General features: G+C 39.2%; 1 protein-coding gene across 3 annotated transcripts; it reads right to left on the minus strand.

Moving 5' to 3' along the window:
* Window positions 1-387: 387 nt before the first annotated feature.
* LOC137175840 (NXPE family member 3-like) lies at window positions 388-23,224 on the minus strand. 3 transcript variants are annotated; one of them, XM_067581750.1, is made up of 7 exons: window positions 23,108-23,224; window positions 10,740-10,882; window positions 7,087-7,512; window positions 4,926-5,221; window positions 2,132-2,202; window positions 1,708-1,914; window positions 388-1,611 (listed from the first exon to the last, which is right to left on the minus strand). In XM_067581750.1, the coding sequence occupies exons 2-7, from the start codon at window positions 10,854-10,856 to the stop codon at window positions 1,058-1,060; spliced, it is 1,671 nt and encodes a 556-aa protein (XP_067437851.1). In that variant the 5' UTR covers window positions 10,857-10,882; window positions 23,108-23,224; the 3' UTR covers window positions 388-1,057. The 3 variants fall into 3 exon arrangements, with proteins under 3 accessions (XP_067437851.1, XP_067437849.1, XP_067437850.1); XM_067581748.1 differs by having other exon boundaries at window positions 7,087-7,518; XM_067581749.1 differs by lacking the exon at window positions 23,108-23,224 and adding an exon at window positions 14,893-14,978 and having other exon boundaries at window positions 7,087-7,518.

Genomic DNA, 23,224 nt, shown 5'->3' on the forward strand with positions numbered 1-23,224 from the left:
TATGGCAGCTAACCCACATAGATGGTGTCAGATTGCAAAAGACTAAGGTAGTATTTACTTTGTAAATTGTGACAGTCCTCTCTCTTTTTCTCTTCCTCTCTGTCTCTCTTTCTCTCTTTATTTATCTGCCTCTGGTTATCACCAGTTGCACTCTTGTTTACTTCCAGGAGTGGTAGGTTAAGAGGTCTGACAGAGTTGATCGGCTGCACCTGAGGAGGGAGTGGCCCAAAGGATATAAAATGGCTGCTGGCTCAGGAGTTTCCTTTTCTTTTCTGCTATACAGCAGCACCCCATCCTCATGGCTGCTGTATGTACGCCGATGTGATATGGTTATCTATGTGCATGGCAATAACAAAGAAGAAACACATTTTTAAAAAAGAAAAGAAACACATTTTAAACACATTTATATTTTACATCATTTGTCATCATATCCATTCAGTCACATGTGAGGCTGAAAATTGGGAGTGTTGGGTTTGATATAAGTTACATATTTTCCCTGAAACATTTAGCTTAATAAACAATTTCCATTGTTCAAAAGACAACATGATCTTATTTCGGGTTATTAAATAATGAATTCACAATTAGAATATCAGTACATACAGACTCAAAAAATTATTAAATAATATAAAAGCATTCTGCCATTCGAAATGGTTCATGTGCCTCTGAGCAGGACACAGTACAGTATAAATACAGAATGCATGTTTTTAATTCATGTGCAGGTGTTTGTTAAACAGGTAACAGGCTGCAGAGAGAAAACACAGCTGCTCTGGCAGTGACCTTTCTTAGTATTAGCACAGTGTACATGTGTGCGGACACAAACTAAAAGGTCTCTGCAGCTGTTAAAGCCGACTAACAGCTAATCATCTGTTAAAGCTGATTGACAGCTGATCAAGCTTTTTTTCCAGGCATTTGTGCTCTATCGATATCCCTAATTAAATACAGAAAAATGGTAGAAAAATATCAGGTGCATTTCAGAACCTGGCAGAAACATGGAGATAACATGTAAACTCAGCACAAGTATTTGAATTCTCGCTCCTTTCTCCCAACAAACACACATCTAGCCACCCTTTTGAGGGCATATGTAGGACAAGAGGACGTTTATCATATTCTTGATAATGGGAGGTTGTGGATGGAGGTCGTGTGGCAGGTGGTGGGCCAAAACCATCTCCCAGGCATCCACCAGATGGACATTCAGTCCTTTGAACATGGCCCTGAGCACCTTGTCACGCTGCAGCGAGTACCAGTCGCTCAAGGTCAGCGCCGCATCAAGCGACAAAGCTTTGAGGTTTGCGGTTCGGATGACAATCAGTGTATCTGGAGCCCTGTCTAACAGCCGCACCACCGCCCTGCGGATTCTCTGCAGCCGTCGGATGTAGAGCTCAATGGGGTACGAGCTGAAGTGTGCCCAGATGCCAAGAACGATGACAGTGTCGATGCCTCCAACTAAGCCATCTAGTTCATTGACAATGTAGCGCAGATTATTTGTTGGGACGTTGGTAAAACGGATAGGGGGACCATGGCAGCGGAATGTCACCAAAATGTTGTTTGCATAGTCTAAGGCCATGAAGGGCCCAACTTGCTTCAGGTTGTGCAGGTTAAACTCCTTGAGATCTAAAAGAGTCACACAAAGGAAACACAATTGGGAAACACTGATTATGTTCACACTGCAGCTTAAACTGTTGTCAGAGATTTCTGTTTATTAACTACCTGGTAGTGCTGCATTGAGGTATTCAAACCACTGCCTGATGGTAGAGTCTCCATGCATGTGAACCACCTTGCCTTTCAGACATTGACTGATGGCAGAGGATGTGCTGAACTGGCGGACTGGGGTGCCACCTAGGGCTTGCCATGTATCCTGATAGTAATAGCCAGAGGGTCCAGACTTCACACTGCTGCTCTTTACCTCTGGTTGACCTGAGAAGAAGTAAAGGCATTACAGCTGGCATTATTGTATATTTTTCCTATTGTCAACAAATTTAATAGACTAAAACCAACAATGCGCTAGTAAAGGTAATGGTAGGTTGTTTGCAGATGTTTCTTCCTGCCTTTTTTACTTTTAATTGTCTGTAGCACATTAAAGTTTGAATTATTGTAACAGGCAGAGGCTGAATTAGTGAAAATTCTGCTTTACCTTTCATTTTTGGCAACACGTTGACATTGGCTGATCCTGAGGCCTTAATAGAGACTTTCATGTTGACACCACTGAAGAAAAAAAACACATAATAAGACATCCATATGTAGCAGACAGCTACTAATTGTACCCTATTTGCACCTATTGAATATATATAGAGAAACTCTAATTTACTGCTAATTTAGAGTTTGCTGTAAATATGCAACTGTTTGCTGACAAGTAAACCATGTCAACAAGATTTAGAAATAAAATGTAATAAACAAACCATTTTCTCATGTAGAGACTAATGTATACTGTAATTTTGAAATTGGAGTGGACATCTGCCTCAGCTTTGAAGTGTGCATCTTTACATTTTTTAAAAGACCATATCCTAAATACATTGTAAAATGTGAATTCGAATATAACTGAATAACAGCAAATACTCACATTTTTTCTTAATTTAATTTCGTTTCATTTATTTATGTATAAGGACATCACATTAAATGAACATAAACTAGAGTGAATCAGGCTGATTATTTGACTTGTGTCATTTTAGACTGGAAACACCTTTAGATTCAGTCTTTACCAGCTTTCACACTCCTGAGATTTCCACCAAGGAGATACATATTTATCTATCTACAAAAGGAGGGAATTTCTGTCTGTATGTTCTTCACGCATCTCTTGAACCGTTCAACTGATCAACACCACACTTGGGTGTATGGCAGGGGAACAAAGGGAGTGAGGTGGCGAACAGGGTGCAATTTGGACACGCGGCACAATTAATAATAAACTTAAACTCTGAATAAACAAGCAACTAGCCACTCTGCTCTGCAGCAGCGGGATGAGGCTTCTGGTCTCTGCGACTGCATATCATGATCAGAGATGAGTGACGAAGGGACGACATTGTTTGATAACGTTAAAATTTAGACTTTGTTGTGGGTTTCCTAATTAATTTTAAAAAAGACGAGAAAGAGAGAGAAATGGGGCAAGCGAACTGGGCGCGCAAGTGAGTGACAGAGCGACAACGCTGGAAAGTTTTCTCCAAGAGAGAGAAAGCCTGTGAATGACAGAAATACATAATTATTTTCTGATTGTTTCACAGCGGTTATGTACTAAAGCACAAATTAACAACCATCAAACACTCAACAGGTGATTTACTGTGGAGACAGGTGCTCTTTCGGTGCAATTTCGACACACGACATAATATTTAATTTTAATAAGCATCGGCTAAACGAGCAAACAACGAGCTGCTCAGCTCTGTGTCTGTGTGCAGCAGGGGCTGTTTGATATAAACACCATTACATCACAGTGAGGTGGGGCTTCTGGGCTCTGACTTCCTCAGCGGGACAAAGGCACGCGACCTGCTCAGATAAACTGCTCATGGATGCTTTTCATTACACCAACATGTCTCCTCGTTTCCCTCACTCGCGTCTCTTCCTCGCGCCTTAGCTCCGTCCAGCAAGGATATGAGAGAGAGATGCGAGGAAGAGACGTGAGGATGGAGAAATTTAATTTATCAAACGGGACGTCCTCGCTCACTCCAGCGTCATTTTGAGGAGATGACAAGTTGTCATGACGCACTTCACCCTAAATGTCAAATATGAATAAGTCCGTAGTAGAAATCACTAAGTAAAAGTTTAAACTCTAAAATTTGCATTTAAAATTAATATACAATTAATTAAGACTTTTTACTTTTACTAAATAATTTCCACATATTGATAGCTGGAAGGAAAACATCTGATAACTTCTCCATTGTTTTATCATTTGATTATAGATCTATAACAGCGTCTGGCTGTCACAGAATAAGACACAAATAGACAATTTAAATCTGTTAATTACTGAAAGAACAGAATCGACATAAAGAAACAAAAGAAAAGGCTGTACCCTGCATAATATGTCTAAATAAAATGTTGCTTATTTAGTTTGTGAAAGTCTGACGTGCCTGTCAGACTCAGGATGATTTTGTAGGAGACGCAGCTGTGCAGCGTCATATTTCCCTGGAGGAGCTGAGACGCACTGAAACGGAGAAGAAGGAAGGAGAGGCCTTTTAACACATGAAGAAAAACAGTACAGTGTTTTTATGATTGATTCATGATTAAGTAATCTTTATTTTATGAGTAAATAGGCTATGATCAGCTGTTGTTGTGCTTTCATTCATTCTCCACAGATACTTTTCCTGATCTGCTGTATTACAACAACAGCCCGACTGTTTACTCTCCCGTCAGATCAGCTGACCAATCAATACACACTTTGGATTAAAGGGGTGTTGCCGTCCGTGAAAACACTTCCGCATAGGATACACCCGTGTTTCCTCGCTCTTAGCTCCTCCAGGAGCCTCCTCGCTCCTCCAGGTACATTTAAGGGTTTGGAAGATCCTCCATGATGGCAGAAGGAGATCAGTTTCCGGGTCACGGAGGAGAGAGGATGCGAGGAAACATAGAATTAGCGTATTGAAAAGCACCCCGAGAGAGACGAACGAGGATACACAGGAGAAAAAAACAGAGGCGGAGGCAGTAAAACTAGCCAATAAGAGTGCAGACACATTTGATTGGCAGCAGAATAAACAAATGGAAGGCTGTAAACTGCTTTGAAGGTTCAACCTCAGTTTAGATTCACTGGTGAAGTCTCGATCTGGATTAAACCATCTAATATATTAAGTCCTTATTGTTTTAATTGATGTGTTTGTCAACTGACATATATATGTGGCTCTTGAGAAATAATAAGCAATCGGCCATTACAAAAAGGCATGTTTTGAACGGGCCCTGCACTAGTTTATTAGAAGTCAAACAAAATGCCCGTCTCTCGGCCCCTTTACCTTTTAAAGAGCTTCTCCTCCTCGGCCTTGAGTTTTGGATTGACTCCTCCCGTGGAGTGGTTGATCCTGGTATCACAGCTCAGCTTCTTTGGCTTGTAGCAGAACCACTGCTCACCTGCATGGAGGTCAGTGTAGTTGCACAGTGGCTGCTGGGTTGGATGCAGGAAGACATTACAGGTGGTAGTTTCAGAGGCTGAGCCTGAGCGGAAGACGCTCTTGAAATAAACCCTGTCTGGCTGTTCTTTGGTCAACCTTTGCAGCACTGTGACAGCCTCACTGGGGTGAACCAGTGTCACCTGATAGGACAGAGAACCACAGTTCAACTTTTAGCCCAATTACTTGAAACTGTCATAGCAGTAAAGACAAATAAAGGGAACACTAGTTAAAGTTGCACATTTCATTTTAGGTGTAAACCGGATTGATCTGCACATACCTGTGTGTGGAGAATTAACCATTCACTAAACCCCTCCCTCGAGTAACAATTGTCCAATCATAGAATCAAAGTTTAGCCACCATAACTAGGCACTGCAAACCTCTCAATCTTTGGATTTCTCCACATGGTAAAGTGGTTTGCATGAGGTTTTAGTGAGATATACTTGGCATTTAAAGCATTTTGAGGGTGCTCTATTTTTTAGCCTCTCCAAACACAAACACACAGAGCAAAAGTGTAAGAAATGAATTAGTGTGTTTGTCTGCTCTAATGTAATCTGCAAACATTAGCATGTCCGGATAATGTGCTTACTGCCCACAGTAGTAATCCAATGTTACCTCCAAGGACAAAGCCTCCCATTGATATTTCTTTAAGTAATTTCATTATCTTGATTTGAATATTTTGCCCGCAAATTCCATAATCACCACAGACAATTATGGCAAAAGACTTAGTAACATACTAGTAGATCTAACTAGCTGATTCTCAAAAATAAAATCCTGCCTAGGATCATATTTTGCAGCTCTATACCTCTCACCACCAGCTGGGCATTGGAATAGATTACACAACACTATCAATAACCTTGTTTGGAAAAGAAGTTCTCCAGAATCAAATACTGCAAGAAATGCAGGTGGTCAGAACTGAACTAATCTCAAATTTTATTTCTGGTTCATGAGTTCAAAGTTCACAGGAACTTTGAACTCATGGCTTAATCCTGAGAAATCCTGATTGTTCCTTGAGATGTTGACAGAATATCAGAATATCCTTGTAAATGTCACCTAAGTATTCCTCTTTTTAACAGTTATGCCATCACTGTGGGGTGGTAATACTTTAACCTTTCCCCACTGGTCAGAGAGAGGTATTCATCTTCTCAACAACATTATACATGACAACAGGCTCCAAGCATTCTAGGACATGAAAGATGTTTATGGTCTGCCGAGTTCCTCCTTCTCTTTTGCATTCAACTAAGATCCTCCTTCAACACTCACCCAGGGCTCTAAAATTAATAACAACCTTGTTTCCAAATTTTACTCACTGTGTAGTGTGTAATATTTATTAAAAAGACTTGAATCTAATATCAGTTGGTCCAGAGTATGGCAAAACATTGAGCTGGCTTATAGAAATCCCAATCATCAAATGATCCACTACAATTTTTTATGAGGATGCACCTAAAAAGGGTCTCATTGAATGATTCTTGTAAATGCTCAAATTTCCCTGAACTCCAGGCACAGAGGTACGATGTGGAAGTCCACAGAGGTTGATGGTTTGTGGCAATCAATGGCATCTGCCCAAACAAGTATTGTCAAAAAAAATGTCTTCTCTCCTGCTCTGCTTTTCCTAAATGATGATAAAGGTTTAGATCCATCTGTTTATATGCTGCCAATAGTTGCCACTCGATGGAAGAAACCTATTTCTCAATATGTCAATGGCATTTATTACTCTTGGACATACTAAGTTTAAAATTTCCACTGCCATATTAAATGATGCTAAGAATGATTGACAGCATACAGAGTAATCCAACCACTGCATGAAATAAAGGACCCACTGTTTTGAAAATTACTAAGGATTTTGAGAGGTAAATCTGCCCCCAGTATTATTGCAAACTGCATATGTGCTGTGCAAGGAAGAAAAGTTGACAGGTCTAGCAACAGTAACTGAGGGGGGTGGGGCTTAGCTAACAGTCAGTTAGAAGATTAACACAATCAAATTTAACATCATAGTTTTGAGCATCACCTCAACTTGTGCGCTTCCCTCCCAGAGTAAAGAAAATACAGCAGAGTAGGAGCCATTGAGATGATCCAGCACTTGTCCAGCCACACCTGCACCAAGTGCTCGGTTGTGCAGACGGGCGAGTAAGACATCTCCCCCAGACTTCTTGGGATGGCCCTGGAAGTCATACAATTTGATCATAACTTCCAGCTGATCCCCTACATGCCACTGTCGTCCATCCTTCTCTGGGAGAATAGTGAAGATGCTGTGGGCAGGATCGCTGGTCTGCTCCAGGGAAAGAGGATCTGGCAAGGATGGAGTTTCAGGCCAAGCAATGGAGTCTAATAGGAGGCGTTCCTCCAGAGCATCTTTAGGGGACTGTGGCTGGAAGTTGTGGAGGAGGTGTTGCAGGTGAGGTCTTGGAGCAGGGAAGGTGGTGATCACCTTATGCTGAAACTGACAGGGGGTCAAGAGAGTGATGTGACAAAGATATATATATATATAAATTATAATGTAAGAAAAATGAACTAAATGAAACAAAAGGAAGACTTTTCCTGCCCCACATCAGAAAATCAATGACTATTTGTAGGGGTTGATGAGAGAAGCTGACCAAAGACTGAAAAAAGGTGAAAAAACTAAAGGGAGGAAAACTACAGTCAGAATATCCTTACATTCTATTTCAGTAACAACTGTAGCAATAATTTAAATGTTACTGTTCATATTGCTGTCGACAGTTACACAGGTTGATGAATTTAAGGTGCGCTATTTATCAGAGAGCATTTTTTCTCACTTTACCATGTTCTGTCTTAATTAATTTTCAAATGAGGACAATGTTACAATTCGATCATGATGTCAATATTTAACAACTTAAGTGTTCATACTAGTTATTCTGGTGGAAAACTAATGTAGTTTTGATTTTCCTCTTCATCTAAATCTCAAAAGTGAAGGTACAAATATAATGTTAAATTGGTCTAATACTGGTACAATACTCTTTCTATGCATTGGGTTTTCATTGTGGAATTATTTGTTTCCACTCCAGAATGTTTCAAAACAAAACAAACATTTCTGCACTGAACTCATGAAAAGACCAAACCCAACAATGAATTGATCCTACTAACAAGTATTGTCTGTGTAGCAAAGGCCTGATATATGTGGATTGTTCCTCTGTGCCATAGAGCTCTAATGTTGCCCAAAAATGATTAAAAACACATCAGTGAGCCTCACTGTTGCACTGGGTGACATGTTCTTTTATTACCACTAACATGGTCATTGTAGTTCATTTTGAGTCAATCCCGCATACACTGTTCCACTGCCATAAATACTCAGTACGGAGCAAATGCATATTTAGCTGTGGTTGAAAATAGTCCCCAACAAATTTACTATTTTCAACTGATTGACTTATGTTGGCTAAAAATTACAGTAGCCAACTGTTTCAAGAAAGTACTTGGATTTAAAAAAAGATGAAAATAGAGCTTTAGAGAAAGTTCAGTCAGGAAGACTATCTTGCATTTTCAGGTCTGTAGCTTTATTCCTCAAACAATCTTTCATTCCCATCCCCCACACATGCTCACTCAATTTCCTGGCTGTCATTGCCGGGCTGTCAATGGAGAAGTCAGCTGTTCACATCAGCTGGTCACATCTACCCAATAACATGGTGACACACCTTCATTGTTAGCCTATCATTTTGCAACTGTCTTTTTATGTTTTCTCCCTCTCTGCCTTTAATGCTTTCATGCTGCTCTATATGCGCCCCATTGCTGCCCAGTTTTCACAGATTCATCAGTTCTTCACTTCATCAACCTCATCAGCCTTATCAGTCTCAGCAGCAGTCATCAGCCACCACTACCAGTGTCTGGACTCCAAGGGGGGATTTATCTTGCTGTTGCTCAGGACTGTTGTCCCTCAGTTACAAATCTCCCTGTAAAGTCTAAGCGCCAAAGACTTAATCATCAATATCATCTGTATAATAAACAATTAGGGGTCTGCTACACCTGCTAGTAGGTTCAGAAGGGTGTTATCATCCATTGGTAATATGAAGGTCACCTTTGAGTTACAGATGGCATCTAGCGGTTGTAGTAATTATGACCTGGGGAAGAGACATAGTTCAGATTACATTAATATAAGATGACTCAATAAGATGACTTTTCCCTTGTTCGGAGGAGGCAGGTTAGGTGGATAGCTAGATGGTTAGCAGGCGATCTTCAAGTTGCAAGCAAGAGACAACAGCTCTAGTAGGTGTAGCAGGCCCCTTCTAACCCGTATTTATGAGGCTGATAGCCACTGATAACACCCATTCAATTGAGCGATAACATCCGAAACGGGTGCGCAGGGCAGCTACATCCGCCAACAGAGCAATGTCATCAGCACCTGAGTGGCTCAAAAATATGTCATTATATGCAAGCGATGAGAGAGATTGGCATTTAAAAGTCACAGCATCACCTTTAGCTCAACATGACTACCTTCCCTAAGGGAAAAAAGCTGTACATATTTTTGACCTGTATTTAAAGATTTACAAGTATGTCTTCAGTAGCAACTAATGGGCTTCGGACTGAGAGCCATAGACAGGGTAAGGAATGTATTGAGAGATGGACTAACACATTGTTGGTTTTGGTGTTTTTAAGGGATTTATTGACGCTAAGAAAAATATAGATGAAAATAATTAAATGAAATATACAGTACTGTGCAAAAGTTTTAGGCACTAAAAGTAAAGTGAGAATGCTTACAAAAATATTGCTATGAATTGTTTTAATTTATCAATTAACTTCTTACAAAGTTGAGTAAACAGCAGAAACCTAAATGAAATCAATATTCGCTGTGAGCAGCTTTGCCTTTAAAACAGCAGCAGTTTCCCTCGGTACACTTTAACACAGTTTTTCATGGTATCTTGCAGGTAGGTTGTAACCATCCTGGAGAAAGAATGTTCTTCTGTGGATTTATTATTTAGGCCATCTCAGGTGCTTTTTCATGTAATCCCAGATTGACTCCATGATGTTGAAATCAGGGCTCTGTGAGGGCCATACCATACCATCTGTTGCAGGACTCATCATTCTTCTTGTTGTTGCTGAAAATAGTTCTTTATGACTCTAGCTGTATGCTTGGGGTCATTATCATGTCATGAATAAATTTTGGACCGATCAGACACCTCCTTGATGGTATTGCATAATGGATAAGAATCTTTACATCTAGGGTGCCTAAAACTTTTGCATGGTACTGTATATGAAATTGTAAATATTTGAATTAGAATATGTTGTTATATGCAAGCTTCGATAGAGAGGGGCATTTAAGAGTGACAGTATTAGCCTTAGCTCACACGACTCCATACACCCTCCAAACAGGTAAAAAAGCTGTACATATTTTTGACCTGTTTTTAAAGATTTACAGGTACATCTTCAGTAGGAACTAATGGGCTTGGGGCTGAGATCCACAGACATGGTAGGGAATGTATTGAGAGATGGACTAAGACATTGTTGGTTTTGGTCTTTTGAAGGGATTTATTGTCAATAAGAAAAATTGCAGTTTGGCATTGCTTTTCCTCAAATTGCATTTCTTTACAAATACTGATGAAGAACATTACTGTCAGCTAAAGCCACATTACATATGAAAACAATATCCTGAAATCTGACTATTTCAAACAGGGTCCACCCATCAAGCAGTCCCACTCAAAACCAAATTCTCACCTCCAGGATGTTAAAAAGAAAAAAGATGAAGACAAACACAGCCAGGAAAAGAAAGATGGCAGCAAACTTCGAACAGCAAAAGCTGACCACTGTTTCTCTACAAGCTCTGGCCTTCATGATTGATGATCAGTCTTCATCTGTGGCTATAAAATGACACAAACAGTATTAATTGACACCTTGCCTAGCTGTATTTATGTTAGTGATTACTTGCAAAAACTTAACCTGAACAGTGAAATGATCTCTATGCAAATAATGTGATATATTATACAAAACTTACTAAACTATACATATAACTATACATATATACTATATATACTAAACTTAATCCAGTCATCCAGGACATTCCTCTGATTGATTGACCATCAACCAAGGCCATAACCAAAGTCAGCAGCGTCACTCCCCTTGCAGATTAACATGAGGATTCATCCCCAGGTGGCCCAGTCATTTACCCATTGCAACATAATGTAAAAACATACTACTGCAGTCTTTTCTGCACTCTGGTACCATCTCTGTGAGTTAGTTGCCATATATGTCTATTTATTAAAAACAGGCATTAATACCTCTAAAAAGGGAGGAGGAGGAGGAGGAGAGGACAGGCAGGTGTGAAAAGGGATTCAAAAAAACAAACCAAAACCAATAATTCAAATAAAAACACAATGCTAACAAACCATACTACTATCAACAGTGACAGGACCCCCAGTACACAGACCACATCTGTGAATAACTGCTATGAATCATAGCAAAACAATACTAAAATTAAAGCTGCAAGCAGTGTTGGTCAGGACCTCACACTCTGGCCCGTTGGGATCAGATCATTTTGCTTTTTAAAAATGAGGGATATTTCTTACAAGTGTGGTGTGCTTTTATTTTGAAAGTTTGATTGACAGGATGAGAATTTTTAGGCCCATTCACTTGAATTTCAATTAGTAAATTGAAAACTGTTGATGAGTTTGTGTGTAAAACAAACAACAAATTAATTTCCTTATTTTCATCAAATCTATTTTTTAGAAAAGGAAACACTTTTTACCCACATGACCTGGTCAAAGTTTGATTGACAAGTGTACTGTCAGGTGTGAAGAGACAATAAGTAACTGCAGCTGGACACAGAAAAATACTCATATATTTGAATGGAGAGTGTGAGCGAACCGCTAGGTGCTCGGGCCCTAATAAAGGAAAAACTGCAGTACAGAACTACAAATTTTAGTTTTGATTTTATTTTTCTGCAGCACTTTATCACTAAACCCACACCTTTTTGAACATTTACTGCTTCCACATAGTTTTAGATACAAACTTCATTTGGACTTTAAATGAGTCACGAGACTTTGACTTACAAATCTTGAATTTACATGTTTTTTCTATCTTTAATTGTTTTTGAGATATTAGAGTATGAGTTTTAAAGTTTAAAGTCTTTTCCTGCTCCTCCTGTGATTTTATAATGAGTGCGTATTGCGGAATGTTTCACAGCACCGAGGGAATGACATCACCAGGAGCAGTTGGAGAGGGGGATTTTAAATTACGCTTCTTGTGAAATCTCCTCATAAATCCTTTTACTTTGGCCAAATCTCACATTAAAAATCATATTTTCAAGTAGGAAATTTCGTTGAGAATCCATTGATACAGGTTTGAAAGTGGTCAGACTTATAGTTTAGATGTCAGAAGCCTCTGTTTGACACAAAGTTCATGCCCATAGATTGCCTCCCCATTGGTTTATATTGTAAGGTGTGATGTAGCACTGCAACTTTCAGGGCTTATAAAATCCAAACAGTTTGAGATATTACAAAGTTTTTGACAACTGTTTTTCAGCATAGTGTCATAAGTCACCTATTTCAGTTTGAAGCCGATACCATTAATGCCCTCGGAGGAGATAACATTTGTTCGGGGCCAAAATTGGGGCAAAGTCTTATTTTGAAAGGCTAATGGCTGACTTCCTGTTGGAAGTCTTTCTTCCAGAGACGTGGAGTAAGACAAGACTGTAACCTCAGCCCCACACTATTTATAGAGAAACAACACCAGCTTCACAATTGGAAACAACCCTGTCGAACAAACAAATTATTACACATATTTAGAACTAAAAACTTACAAACAGAGGAAATTTGAACTTGGTTGTGAATGAAGTAAAAGACAAAGCAAAAAGCGCTTTCTATGCCATCAAGAGCTCAATAAACACTAAACTACCAATTAGAACTTGGCTGAAAATATTCAAATCAATCATTGAACCCATTGCATTATATGGCAGCGAGGTGTGGGCTACACAAATTCAACAAGACTGGACAAAATGGGACAAACACCCAATTGAAATCCTACAGTTCTGTAAAAGTATCCTCCGGGTGCAGAGAAGAGCTCCCAATTTTGCCTGCAGAGCTGAATTAGACCAATATCCTCCACTATTACACATTCAAAAACAAGCCCTAAATTTCTGGAATCATATTAAAACAAGTGACCCACTCTCCCTTTGATACAAAGCCCTATGCTGCCAAGAGTTGGACCCAGGAAGGAGTCCCCTCTGCCTACTTGTCCTGAGCGAACCATCAACCACTCAGGTCTTTATACCAGGACCGCCTTAGCTTCAAACAAAATTATGATGAAAGAAAAAGAAAAATACGGAGATTACTGGACAGAACTAACAAGATCCCAGAACAAAATGGAAACATACATAACCCTAAACAGTGAGTACACTGTGGCAACCAACCTGACCACAGTGTCTGATAGAAAACTGAGAAGAACACTGACTAAGTACAGACTGAGTGAACACAACCTGGCAGTGGAAGACGACCAGCACAGACAGACCTGGCTGCCCAGGGAGGAGAAGTGTTCTTACTGACCAGGGAACAGTAGAGACAGAGCTGCACTTCTTAATTCACTGCAACCAATACCAAAGTATTAGAGACCAATATTTTGCAAAAATCATAAAAATATTCCTAGAGTTCCTCTATCTAACTGACTTGGAGAGACTCCAGTCCTGCTGGGAGAGAGGGAGGACTACTGTAGACTGGCAGCAAGATATGCAGCAGCCTGCCATGAGCTCCACAGCTCTTTCAGACCCCTGACTCATATGGCTAATAATTAATGTTTATTCATTAATAATTCATTTGTTGTATGTTTATATCTTATGTTACTCTTACCTACCTTCCATAGCCCATTTTGTTCTCATTGCCCTCTTGTATTTTTATTAGGGCCTGAGCCCAAAGGGCGAAGACCCTATTGTTTTTCGTGTGTTTGTTTCTTTATTAGGGCCTGAGCCCAAAGGGCGTAAACCCTATTGTTTTTCGTGTGTTTGTTTCTTTATTATTAGGGCCTGAGCCCAAAGGGCGAAGACCCTATTGTTTTTCGTGTGTTTGTTTCTTTATTATTATTCTTTATTAATACGCCACTTTAACTCTAAATTTGACCCCCTAAACATGCTCAAAAACTCAAATTTGGCACATCAGGTCTGGTGAAAAACTTGATAAAATGTAAAAATTAACCCCCGAAGTGCCAAAATGTGCTCGAGAGCGCCACCTATGTATCTAAAACGGCCGCCACGGCCCGTAGGAATGTCGTAGAGAGATCAAACCAAAACTCAATTATTCATCTCATCAAGACCTACAAATCATATGCTGACACCCCTGACCTAAATCCAACAGGAAGTTCGCAATCTCAATTTCAAAGTATGATTTTTTGCCAATTTTGGACCTTGAATAAACGCTATCTCCTCCTAGGGCGTTAATGGTATCGGCTTCAAACTTTAATACATGACTTATCACACTGTGTTGAGCAAAAGTTATTAAAAACTTTGTAATAACTCGAACGGTTTAGATTTAGTAAGCCCTGAAAGTTGGAGTGCGACATTACACCTTACAATGTAAACCAATGGGGAGGCAATCTCTGGGCATGGACTTTGTGCCAAACTGGTGCATCTGGCGTCTAAACTATAAGTCCGACCACTTTCAAACCTGTATCAATGGATTCGCGACGAAAATTCCTACAAAAAATGTGATTTTTATGTAGGATTTGGCCAAAGTTATGGGATTTATGAGGATATTTCACAAGTAGAGTACACTAATATCCTTCTCTGCAGTTGAGAGGGAGAGAGAGAGAATGGGAGGGGGGGTGGGTAAAGTAAACATCTACTGCCTGTGACAGAAGCCCTCAGACTGCGCCACACTCCACTTACTTAGTGCTTCTACACATCTGACAGCAGTGTTCAATCCTTACTTCTTTTCAAGGAGTACATGTGCTCCTAAATGAAAGAAATTAGGAGCATACATATAACTTTAGGAGCACACTGAAAAATGTTCAAGTAACAGTTTCTTAATTACATACATATTTACAATTTATCACATACACATTTAAACTGTGTGTGTGTGTGTGTGTCTGTGTGTTTGTGTGTATGTAAATCACAATTTGCTGTTTTTAGGGGTGCTTGATTATGGCAAAAATTATAATCACGATCATTTTTGTTCAATATTGAGATCATGATTATTTAACATGATTACTTTTTGACTGTCATCTTCTCCAATTGCTGTTGTTCATACATGCACATATTTTTTCTAACTTGGCTGAGGAGACTATTACACATGTAATCATATATTGTAGTAATGATCAAGAAAAACTATAGCCTATATGAGGGAAGAACTCAGGAAGGCTGGAGTTCCGGAGCTCCGTATTAAAACTGTAATGGACCTGCCAAAAAATGTGATTTTTATGTAGGATTTGGCCAAAGTTATGGGATTTATGAGGATATTTCACAAGTAGAGTACACTAATATCCTTCTCTGCAGTTGAGAGGGAGAGAGAGAGAATGGGGGGGGGGGGGGGGGGGGATGGGTGGAGCAGCAGGTTCGTTATGTAGTTTATTAGACAGACAGGAATAATGTGTAGGATTTAATCATTGGTTCGCCACTTCCTGTATCCGTCGTTTCAACTTTCAATCCCTCTAGAATTCATATACTTTTATGGTTGCAATTAGTAGTCGCACAGTGCACAAGTATTTTTTTTCCACTTCGCACACATTTATTTTTAGCCAAGGACAAAGTTGGACATTAAGACGGACTACACACACACCCTGCTCGCTTTGTGAAGCGACCAAGTAAGAGGCATAAGTCTAGGCAGGGGCAGAGTAGTTGTGTGTTCTTTTCAGCATCAGTTGCTGTTGTTTAGCTTTTAAGCTTTATTGCTATTGTTCTTGTTGTGTGAGTTGACGGACCGCCGAGTCCATTTTTCTCTGCTTTACTCTGAGGAGTATTTTAACTTTGCTGCCTGTTAGTTATGTTCACTACGCTAGACTATTTTGTGTTTGTCCCGCTCGGGACTACTGCTGTGTTTCTGCCGCCGTGAGTGAGAAAGTAACTGCTTTGTCAATCTGAAACCAGACAACGTGCGTTACAGACTGCCGTCCGTACGTGCGCTCTCTGTGGACAAAAGAGCCGCTTCTCTCCCTCTCACGAACGCTTTCCCTCCTTCCTCTCTTGCTACTAACACACACACTCACACGCGCGCACAGATACACGCACCGACATCTTTTTGCACATCTGATGGTCAGATAACATCGGACAAAGCTTTGCGTTGTCTTTCGTTATCCGCGATCAGACACGTGTGTTTTTCACGGAATTGGGTGAGGGCAAGACGCCGACCACCAGTCACCTTGTAAGACACCGCCGTACTAATGCCATCGAGTCTCGCGTGACGTGACTTACTCCCACAGTCACGTCCGCGTCGCAGACCGTCGACGTCATCACGTCAGGCCCCGTCGCCATCTCTCTCTCTCTCTCACACACACACACACACACAGACACACATATATACATACATACATATACGCATTCCCCTGCAAGTGTCCAACTCTGTGCAAAGCTGTTTGTGTTTTGTTTGGTAGAATTAGATTTTAGAATAGCTATTTATTGAGTGAAGCATTTGTTAACTTTGTTAATTTTGCTAAGTTTAATAAACACTGTTATATCTTTAAAGAGAAGTTCTTTTGTCATTATTGGTAACATATTGTGAAAAGTGGCTGATTGAAGGAGTCAGAGCTCGAATTCAACCGTTCTTTGTTCACCCTTGAATGATTATCTCTGATATTAACATTCTAGGTGAACTCCCATTTATGAGATTACCTTGTTCGGTTATTAGTCCCGGTTTCCAAGTGGTGCTCCGTATTTGCTAGTTCATATTAATAATTCTATTAATTGTTATAATTAATCATTATTGATAATTGATAATTATAGCAAATACTCAACTGTGTTCCTCACAGATCCTACAGTTGGTGCCTGAATTATTGATTAAGGTTAACAATATTTTGATTTCATAATCCATAATTGTCTGTGAACAGAGGGGTGGGCTCACAGAGAGACACTGGTTAGTATTGTGTGTCAAAAGACTTGCAGCTTTAATTGTTTATTGTTTTTTATTTTGTTTACTGTTTATTTATTTCTTTGATTGCTATGATTGTATAGTTTGTGTAAATATGCTTTAGCAATATTGTATTGTATGCAGCCATGCCAATGAAGCCGAGAGAGAGACAGAGAGAGAGAGAGAGAGAGAGAGAGAGAGAGAGAGAGAGAGAGAGAGAGAGAGAGAGAGTTTCTTTCTTTCTCGTTATGCCACTTTAACTCTAAATTTGACCCCCTAAACATGCTCAAAAACTCACCAAATTTGGCACGCACATCAGGTCTGGTGAAAAATTTGATAAAATGTAAAAATTAACCCCCGAAGTGAACGCTATCTCCTCCTAGGGCGTTAATGCTATCGGCTTCAAACTTTAATTCATGACTTAGCACACTGTGCTGAACAAAAATTATTAAAAACTTTGTAATAACTCGAACGGTTTAGATCTAGTAAGCCCTGAAAGTTATAGTGCGACATCATACCTTACAATGTAAACCAATGGGGAGGCAATCTCTGGGCATGGACTTTGTGCCAAACTGGGGCGTCTGACGTCTAAACTATAAGTCCGACCACTTTCAAACCTGTATCAATGGATTCGCAACGAAAATACCTACAAAAAATGTGATTTTTATGTAGGATTTGGCCAAAGTCATGGGATGTATGAGGATATTTCACAAGAAGATCACTCTGAAAACCTTCCTTCCAGCTGAGAGGGAGAGAGAGAGAATGGGAGGGGGGGGGTGGGTAAAGTAAACATCTACTGCCTGTGACAGAAGCCCTTGGACTGCACCACACTCCACTTACTTAGTGTTTCTACACATCTGACAGCAGTGTTCAATCCTTACTTTTTTTCAAGGAGTACATGTGCTCCTAAATGAAAGAAATTAGGAGCATACATATAACTTTAGGAGCACACTGAAAAATGTTCAAGTAACAGTTTCTTAAAGAAAACAATCCATTACATACATATTTACAATTTATCACATACACATTTAAACTGTGTGTGTGTGTGTGTGTGTGTATGTAAATCACAATTTGTGTTTTTAGGGGTACTCAATTATGGCAAAAATCATAATCACAATTATCTTGTTCAATATTGGATCACAATTATTTAACACGATTACTTTTTGACTTTCATTTTTGCCAATTGCCAATGTTCATATATGCACATATTTTTTCCCACTTGGCTGAGGAGACTATTGCACATGCAATCATATATTGTACTAATGATCAAGAAAGACTATAGCCAATATGAGGGAAGAACTTTAATGCTGAGCTACTGAGCTCCAGTCTTCCTAAGTGACAGTAATTCTTAACCGAAAACTCAGAAGCCCATATGTACATTGAAATATTTATTGGTCCCTGTAATTGTTCCTCCTGTTCATACTTGCCCTGAAGTACTGCCAGACTGAAATGTAAGTGATGGGAGTCAAATATTCAGCCCCTGTTTTGTGAAAAAATGCAGTTAAATTCAACTTAGGCTAGAATGAAGGTTCAATAGCCTGAGTTAGACAAAATCAAGTGGGTACCCTTCACATTCACAGCTTTTTCAATATGAAATTGCTAAAATAAAGAACTTCAAAACACAAGACAGAACAGATCTAAAATGATAAAAGAAAACCTATACAACACAAGTTACCCTTCCACTATATTTTAGACACAGCCTTTCAGAACTGTATATTCATTTTCTGGTTGTTGGAGAGAAGCTGTGGCGCCTCACTCTGAAAACTGAATATGTGACAATGCATGCATATTATGGTTCCAACATGCATGTATTGTCACGTGCTTTCCTGTAATCTTTGCAGGACTAGTTCTTGTCAAACAAGCTCTTATTTCCTGTGGTTTAGTTGGACAGGAAGTCACACTTGACATACCCTCTGCAAAGCTCTGAGAGACTCAGACACAAAGAAGAAAAACTAGAGAAACAGAAGAAGCAAAGCAATAATCTTTATAAACATTATTACTGTATTTGTTTGAAGATTTCCTCTTTATCATTTTCCACCAAGAGAAGACTTATTGTATCTTTGATTTGTATAATCTTAATAAGTACAAATCTCTCTTGTCATTTTTCAGACTGCCAGGGTGTTGCATCCATTGATCTTACTTCTCTTATTACAGTCATGGGGAGGTAATTTCAATGAAACGTGCTTGAGTAACACATGGATGTGTGTGAATGTGCTGGAAAGCAAAGAACATAATTCAGCTTCTGACAAACAAACAAAAAAAATCCTTTTTATGTAAACACAATGAATAAGATGAAATTTTAAAAAATGACATGAATGTAATACTGACATCAAAACTAATATTAAATTATAAAAATGATCATTAATTTAACAAGAAAGGCTGGTTAGAGTCTACAGTTAAGCAGCTCTGTGAGGCTGCACTTCAAAACACCAAGTGAGGTTTCCAGTGTGAATTCAGTTGAAATTTCCAACATCTTAAAAGGTATTTTTTTAATTACCAAAGAGATTATAGATCAACTGATTAAAAATGAAGATACACAGAGTTGCCAGTTTATTTTAACTATGACCAGATTAGCCTGCATTAGTCTGTACAGATCAATTTTATGTTTGCCTGTTATTGACTAATTGAATATTATGTTGTTCAGAAGCTTTAACTTGTGTAATTTTAAAATACCATCTGAATAAGTGGTACATGTATATACAACTTTTTTTCAGAGCTCCAGAACAGCTCAACAGAGATTTAACATTTAAAAATTAAAGGAAAAAATGTTTTGTAATGATGAGGTGAAAGGGTCTCTTCAGATAAATGTAATGTCTGAAAAGATGAAAATCTCAAACTCAGTCAATCTTACAATCAGATACCATGAGAGAGACAAGAGTTCATTCCTACGCTCACTTTTCAAATGTCATTCAGTTTCTCTTTCCGTTCGTCTGCAGCTGCTGAGATAAAATGTCACACTGGTTGTGGTTAGAAAAACGCAGGGAAGTCAAAGAGTGAGAAACAGCATATTGAAAGCCACTGACTTCACCTTATAACTGTCTTCAGTGTATCATATACAGTATAATGGCTGAGGGCTTTTTTATTCCTGATTGAATGATGACATATTTGTTAGTTTTCTTTTAACTATTTTGAATTCACAGAAGTTCAGGATGATTCACCTGACTGATGGACAGTTGTTCAGAGCTTTGCTTTTCCATCACACCATTATTTATTAAGGCCTGAGCACAGAATTATGAGGGGCTGTTAGGGACATTATTAGGGACTGAGCCCAAAAGGCAGAGGACCCCATTGTTAGAGCCTGAGCCCCAAAAGGGCAAAGACTCTTTTGTATCTGTTCTGTTTCTTTCTTTCTTTCTTTATTATCTCGCCACTTCAGACCTAAATTTGACCCCCTAAACATGCTCAAAAACTCACCAAATTTGGCATGCATATCAGATCTCTTGAAAAATATGATAAAATGTAAAAATTATCCCCCAATGTGCTAAAATGTGCTCTATAGTGCCACCTATGTATCTAAAATGGCAGCCACAGCCCGTAGGAATGTCGTAGAGAGATCAAACCAAAACTCAATTATTCGTCTCATCAAGACCTACAAATCCTACGCTGACACCCCTGACCTAAATCCAACAGGAAGTCCGCAGTGTGCTGATCAAAGTACGACTTTGTGCCGATTTTGGACCTTGAATAAACGCTATCTCCTCCTAGGGCGTTAATGCTATCGGCTTCAAACTTTAATTCATGACTTAGCACACTGTGCTGAACAAAAATTATTAAAAACTTTGTAATAACTCAAACGGTTTAGATCTAGTAAGCCCTGAAAGTTATAGTGCGACATCACACCTTACAATGTAAACCAATGGGGAGGCAATCTCTGGGCATGGACTTTGTGCCAAACTGGGGCGTCTGACGTCTAAACTATAAGTCCGACCACTTTCAAACCTGTATCAATGGATTCGCAACGAAAATACCTACAAAAAATGTGATTTTTATGTAGGATTTGGCCAAAGTCATGGGATGTATGAGGATATTTCACAAGAAGATCACTCTGAAAACCTTCCTTCCAGCTGAGAGGGAGAGAGAGAGAATGGGAGGGGGGGGATGGGTAAAGTAAACATCTACTGCCTGTGACAGAAGCCCTTGGACTGCATCGGATATCGGCAAAAATCCAATGTCGTGCAGTTAAAAGTCTTTACATTCCTAAAAATAGACTTGATGAAAATTAGGAAATTAATTTGTTTTACACACAAACTCATCAAGGGTTTTCAATTTACTAATTGAAATTCAAGTGAATGGGCACAAAGCTTGCATAGTTTTTATGACACAGGTGTGAGCAAGGCAGACATGTCTCACCCTGCAGAAAATTCTCATCCTCACATTATTGAGATTTGATGTTTCGCCATGACAGAGGAAGTTGCTATAACTTTATTGTTAATGCTCCAATCTGCACCAAACTTTACATGGTTGATAAAACTCCCGGCCTGAACACGTCTACATGACAATATTCCATCAGTGATGTAAAGTAGCCCCAACAGCGGGCAAAATAGTAGACAAAGGAAGTGATGTTTATCTCTTTCTTGCACTGTCTGAAAACAGCCCGGGTCTGAAGACATCTACATGCCCGTCACAGAAACCCTTCGATTGCTCCGCGGCCCGACATGTGCAAGGGCGCGAAGGCCTGCTTGCAGCTTTAATTGTAAATAACTATTGTTAATAATTTTAAAAAAGCTCAAGTGAGCACAAAGCAGAACTTTAACGTGTATGGTGTTAATTACGGTAATTTTGGACAAACGACACACAGAGGGAATACATCAGCAGGCAAGCTGTCCCAACTATCAGCTACATTAACATTACTGTAATGTAAAGCAGCGGCACATAAACTGGACAATTAAAACAACACTAATGTCAATATAACAAACTTTAGCTTCACTGAAGGGCTTTTCTAACTATTTACTTCATTGTGTTTTGTCTGATATTATAATTTGATGCCGCACATGTTAATGTCATAATTCATCCTCTGAAATCTGACTCATCGGTCTCTCATGAAAGCGGCTCCAATCTGCCTGCTAACTTCAGCACGGAGGGTTTGTTTGATTTAACCACCCGCGTAGCAGGAGCTGGCAGTGGTTTGTTGGTCCGTGTCAACAGTCGTCTCCTTGTCTCATACGAGGTTACAGTGTTCAAACATTAAACAAAACAAGTGCTCCTAGAAGCTACAACAGACACTGCAGTAGGAAGCCAGTCTGAGCCACTAACATCTGTAAAGTGATGAAAGTCTGAGTAAGTTACGTTATTTCTGAATTTCTGAATTTGAGAGGTGGCTAAACGGCGTCACATGCATTATGTTTTTTGTCAAGCTTCACATAGGCTTACATATAAAATTATATTCGCGGCTACACTCAAAATGTTCAGGGCTTAAGCCCCAGCAAATTTACCTGGCAACGCCGATGGTCCCTACCAAAAATAAAACCAAATTTAGGTCCCTATTACATAAGTTAAACTATTTAGCCCAAACGTAAAAAAAGGAACATTATAGTTTGATAGTATCCTCTTTTTGGTATGGTCTGCACCCTCCACGGTAATATTGAAATGAAATCACAAGTTAAAGTAGCTCAGCTCTAACTGTAACATAGTTCTAACTCAAGATTTCCCCGAAACATTGTGACAGTACACACATTACTTAGTTATTTTCTTGTAACCATTATTGTGAAAATCTATAAATAAATATAATCTTAAAACATCATCACACAAGTAAGTTTAAGGAAAGTTTTTATGGTCTGCACCCTCCATGGAAATTTTGAAATGAAATCACAGTTTTAGAAAGTGCTGCAGAACACACTACTCCATCTTCCCTCAAACTTTCAACTGGTTGTTACCCCCTTACTTTATAACCTCACATCTTGTTCCCTTGTGCCTACATGTATGTATCAGTATATACTGTACTGGTACAACTAAATTGAGAATAATTTCAGTGTATGTTGCAGGCAGTAGTGATTCCCAGAAGTCTTTACACAAAACAACTATAACAATGTTAAATAAACTCACCGTTGTTTCATGTTTTCATAGCTGTGCCTGTTCTGTGTAGTTGACAGTTATCAAATGGAAACATATACGCACATGTATATCTTTCGTTTCTGGGTGTGCTCCCCACAAACGTTTCAT

The sequence above is a fragment of the Thunnus thynnus genome, chromosome 23 (genome assembly GCF_963924715.1).
Source record: "Thunnus thynnus chromosome 23, fThuThy2.1, whole genome shotgun sequence".
Lineage (NCBI taxonomy): Eukaryota > Metazoa > Chordata > Actinopteri > Scombriformes > Scombridae > Thunnus > Thunnus thynnus.

What these genes read in the sequence shown, in the direction of transcription:
- LOC137175840 (XM_067581748.1), bottom strand. Translation starts at nt 10,856, where the DNA reads ATGAAGGCCAGAGCTTGTAGAGAAACAGTGGTCAGCTTTTGCTGTTCG. An exon ending in AGGGAAGCGCACAAGTTGAG is followed by an intron (nt 5,222 to 7,086) that starts GTGATGCTCAAA and finishes CTGTCCTATCAG; the next exon opens with GTGACACTGGTTCACCCCAG. An exon ending in CCTCAATGCAGCACTACCAG is followed by an intron (nt 1,612 to 1,707) that starts GTAGTTAATAAA and finishes TGACTCTTTTAG; the next exon opens with ATCTCAAGGAGTTTAACCTG.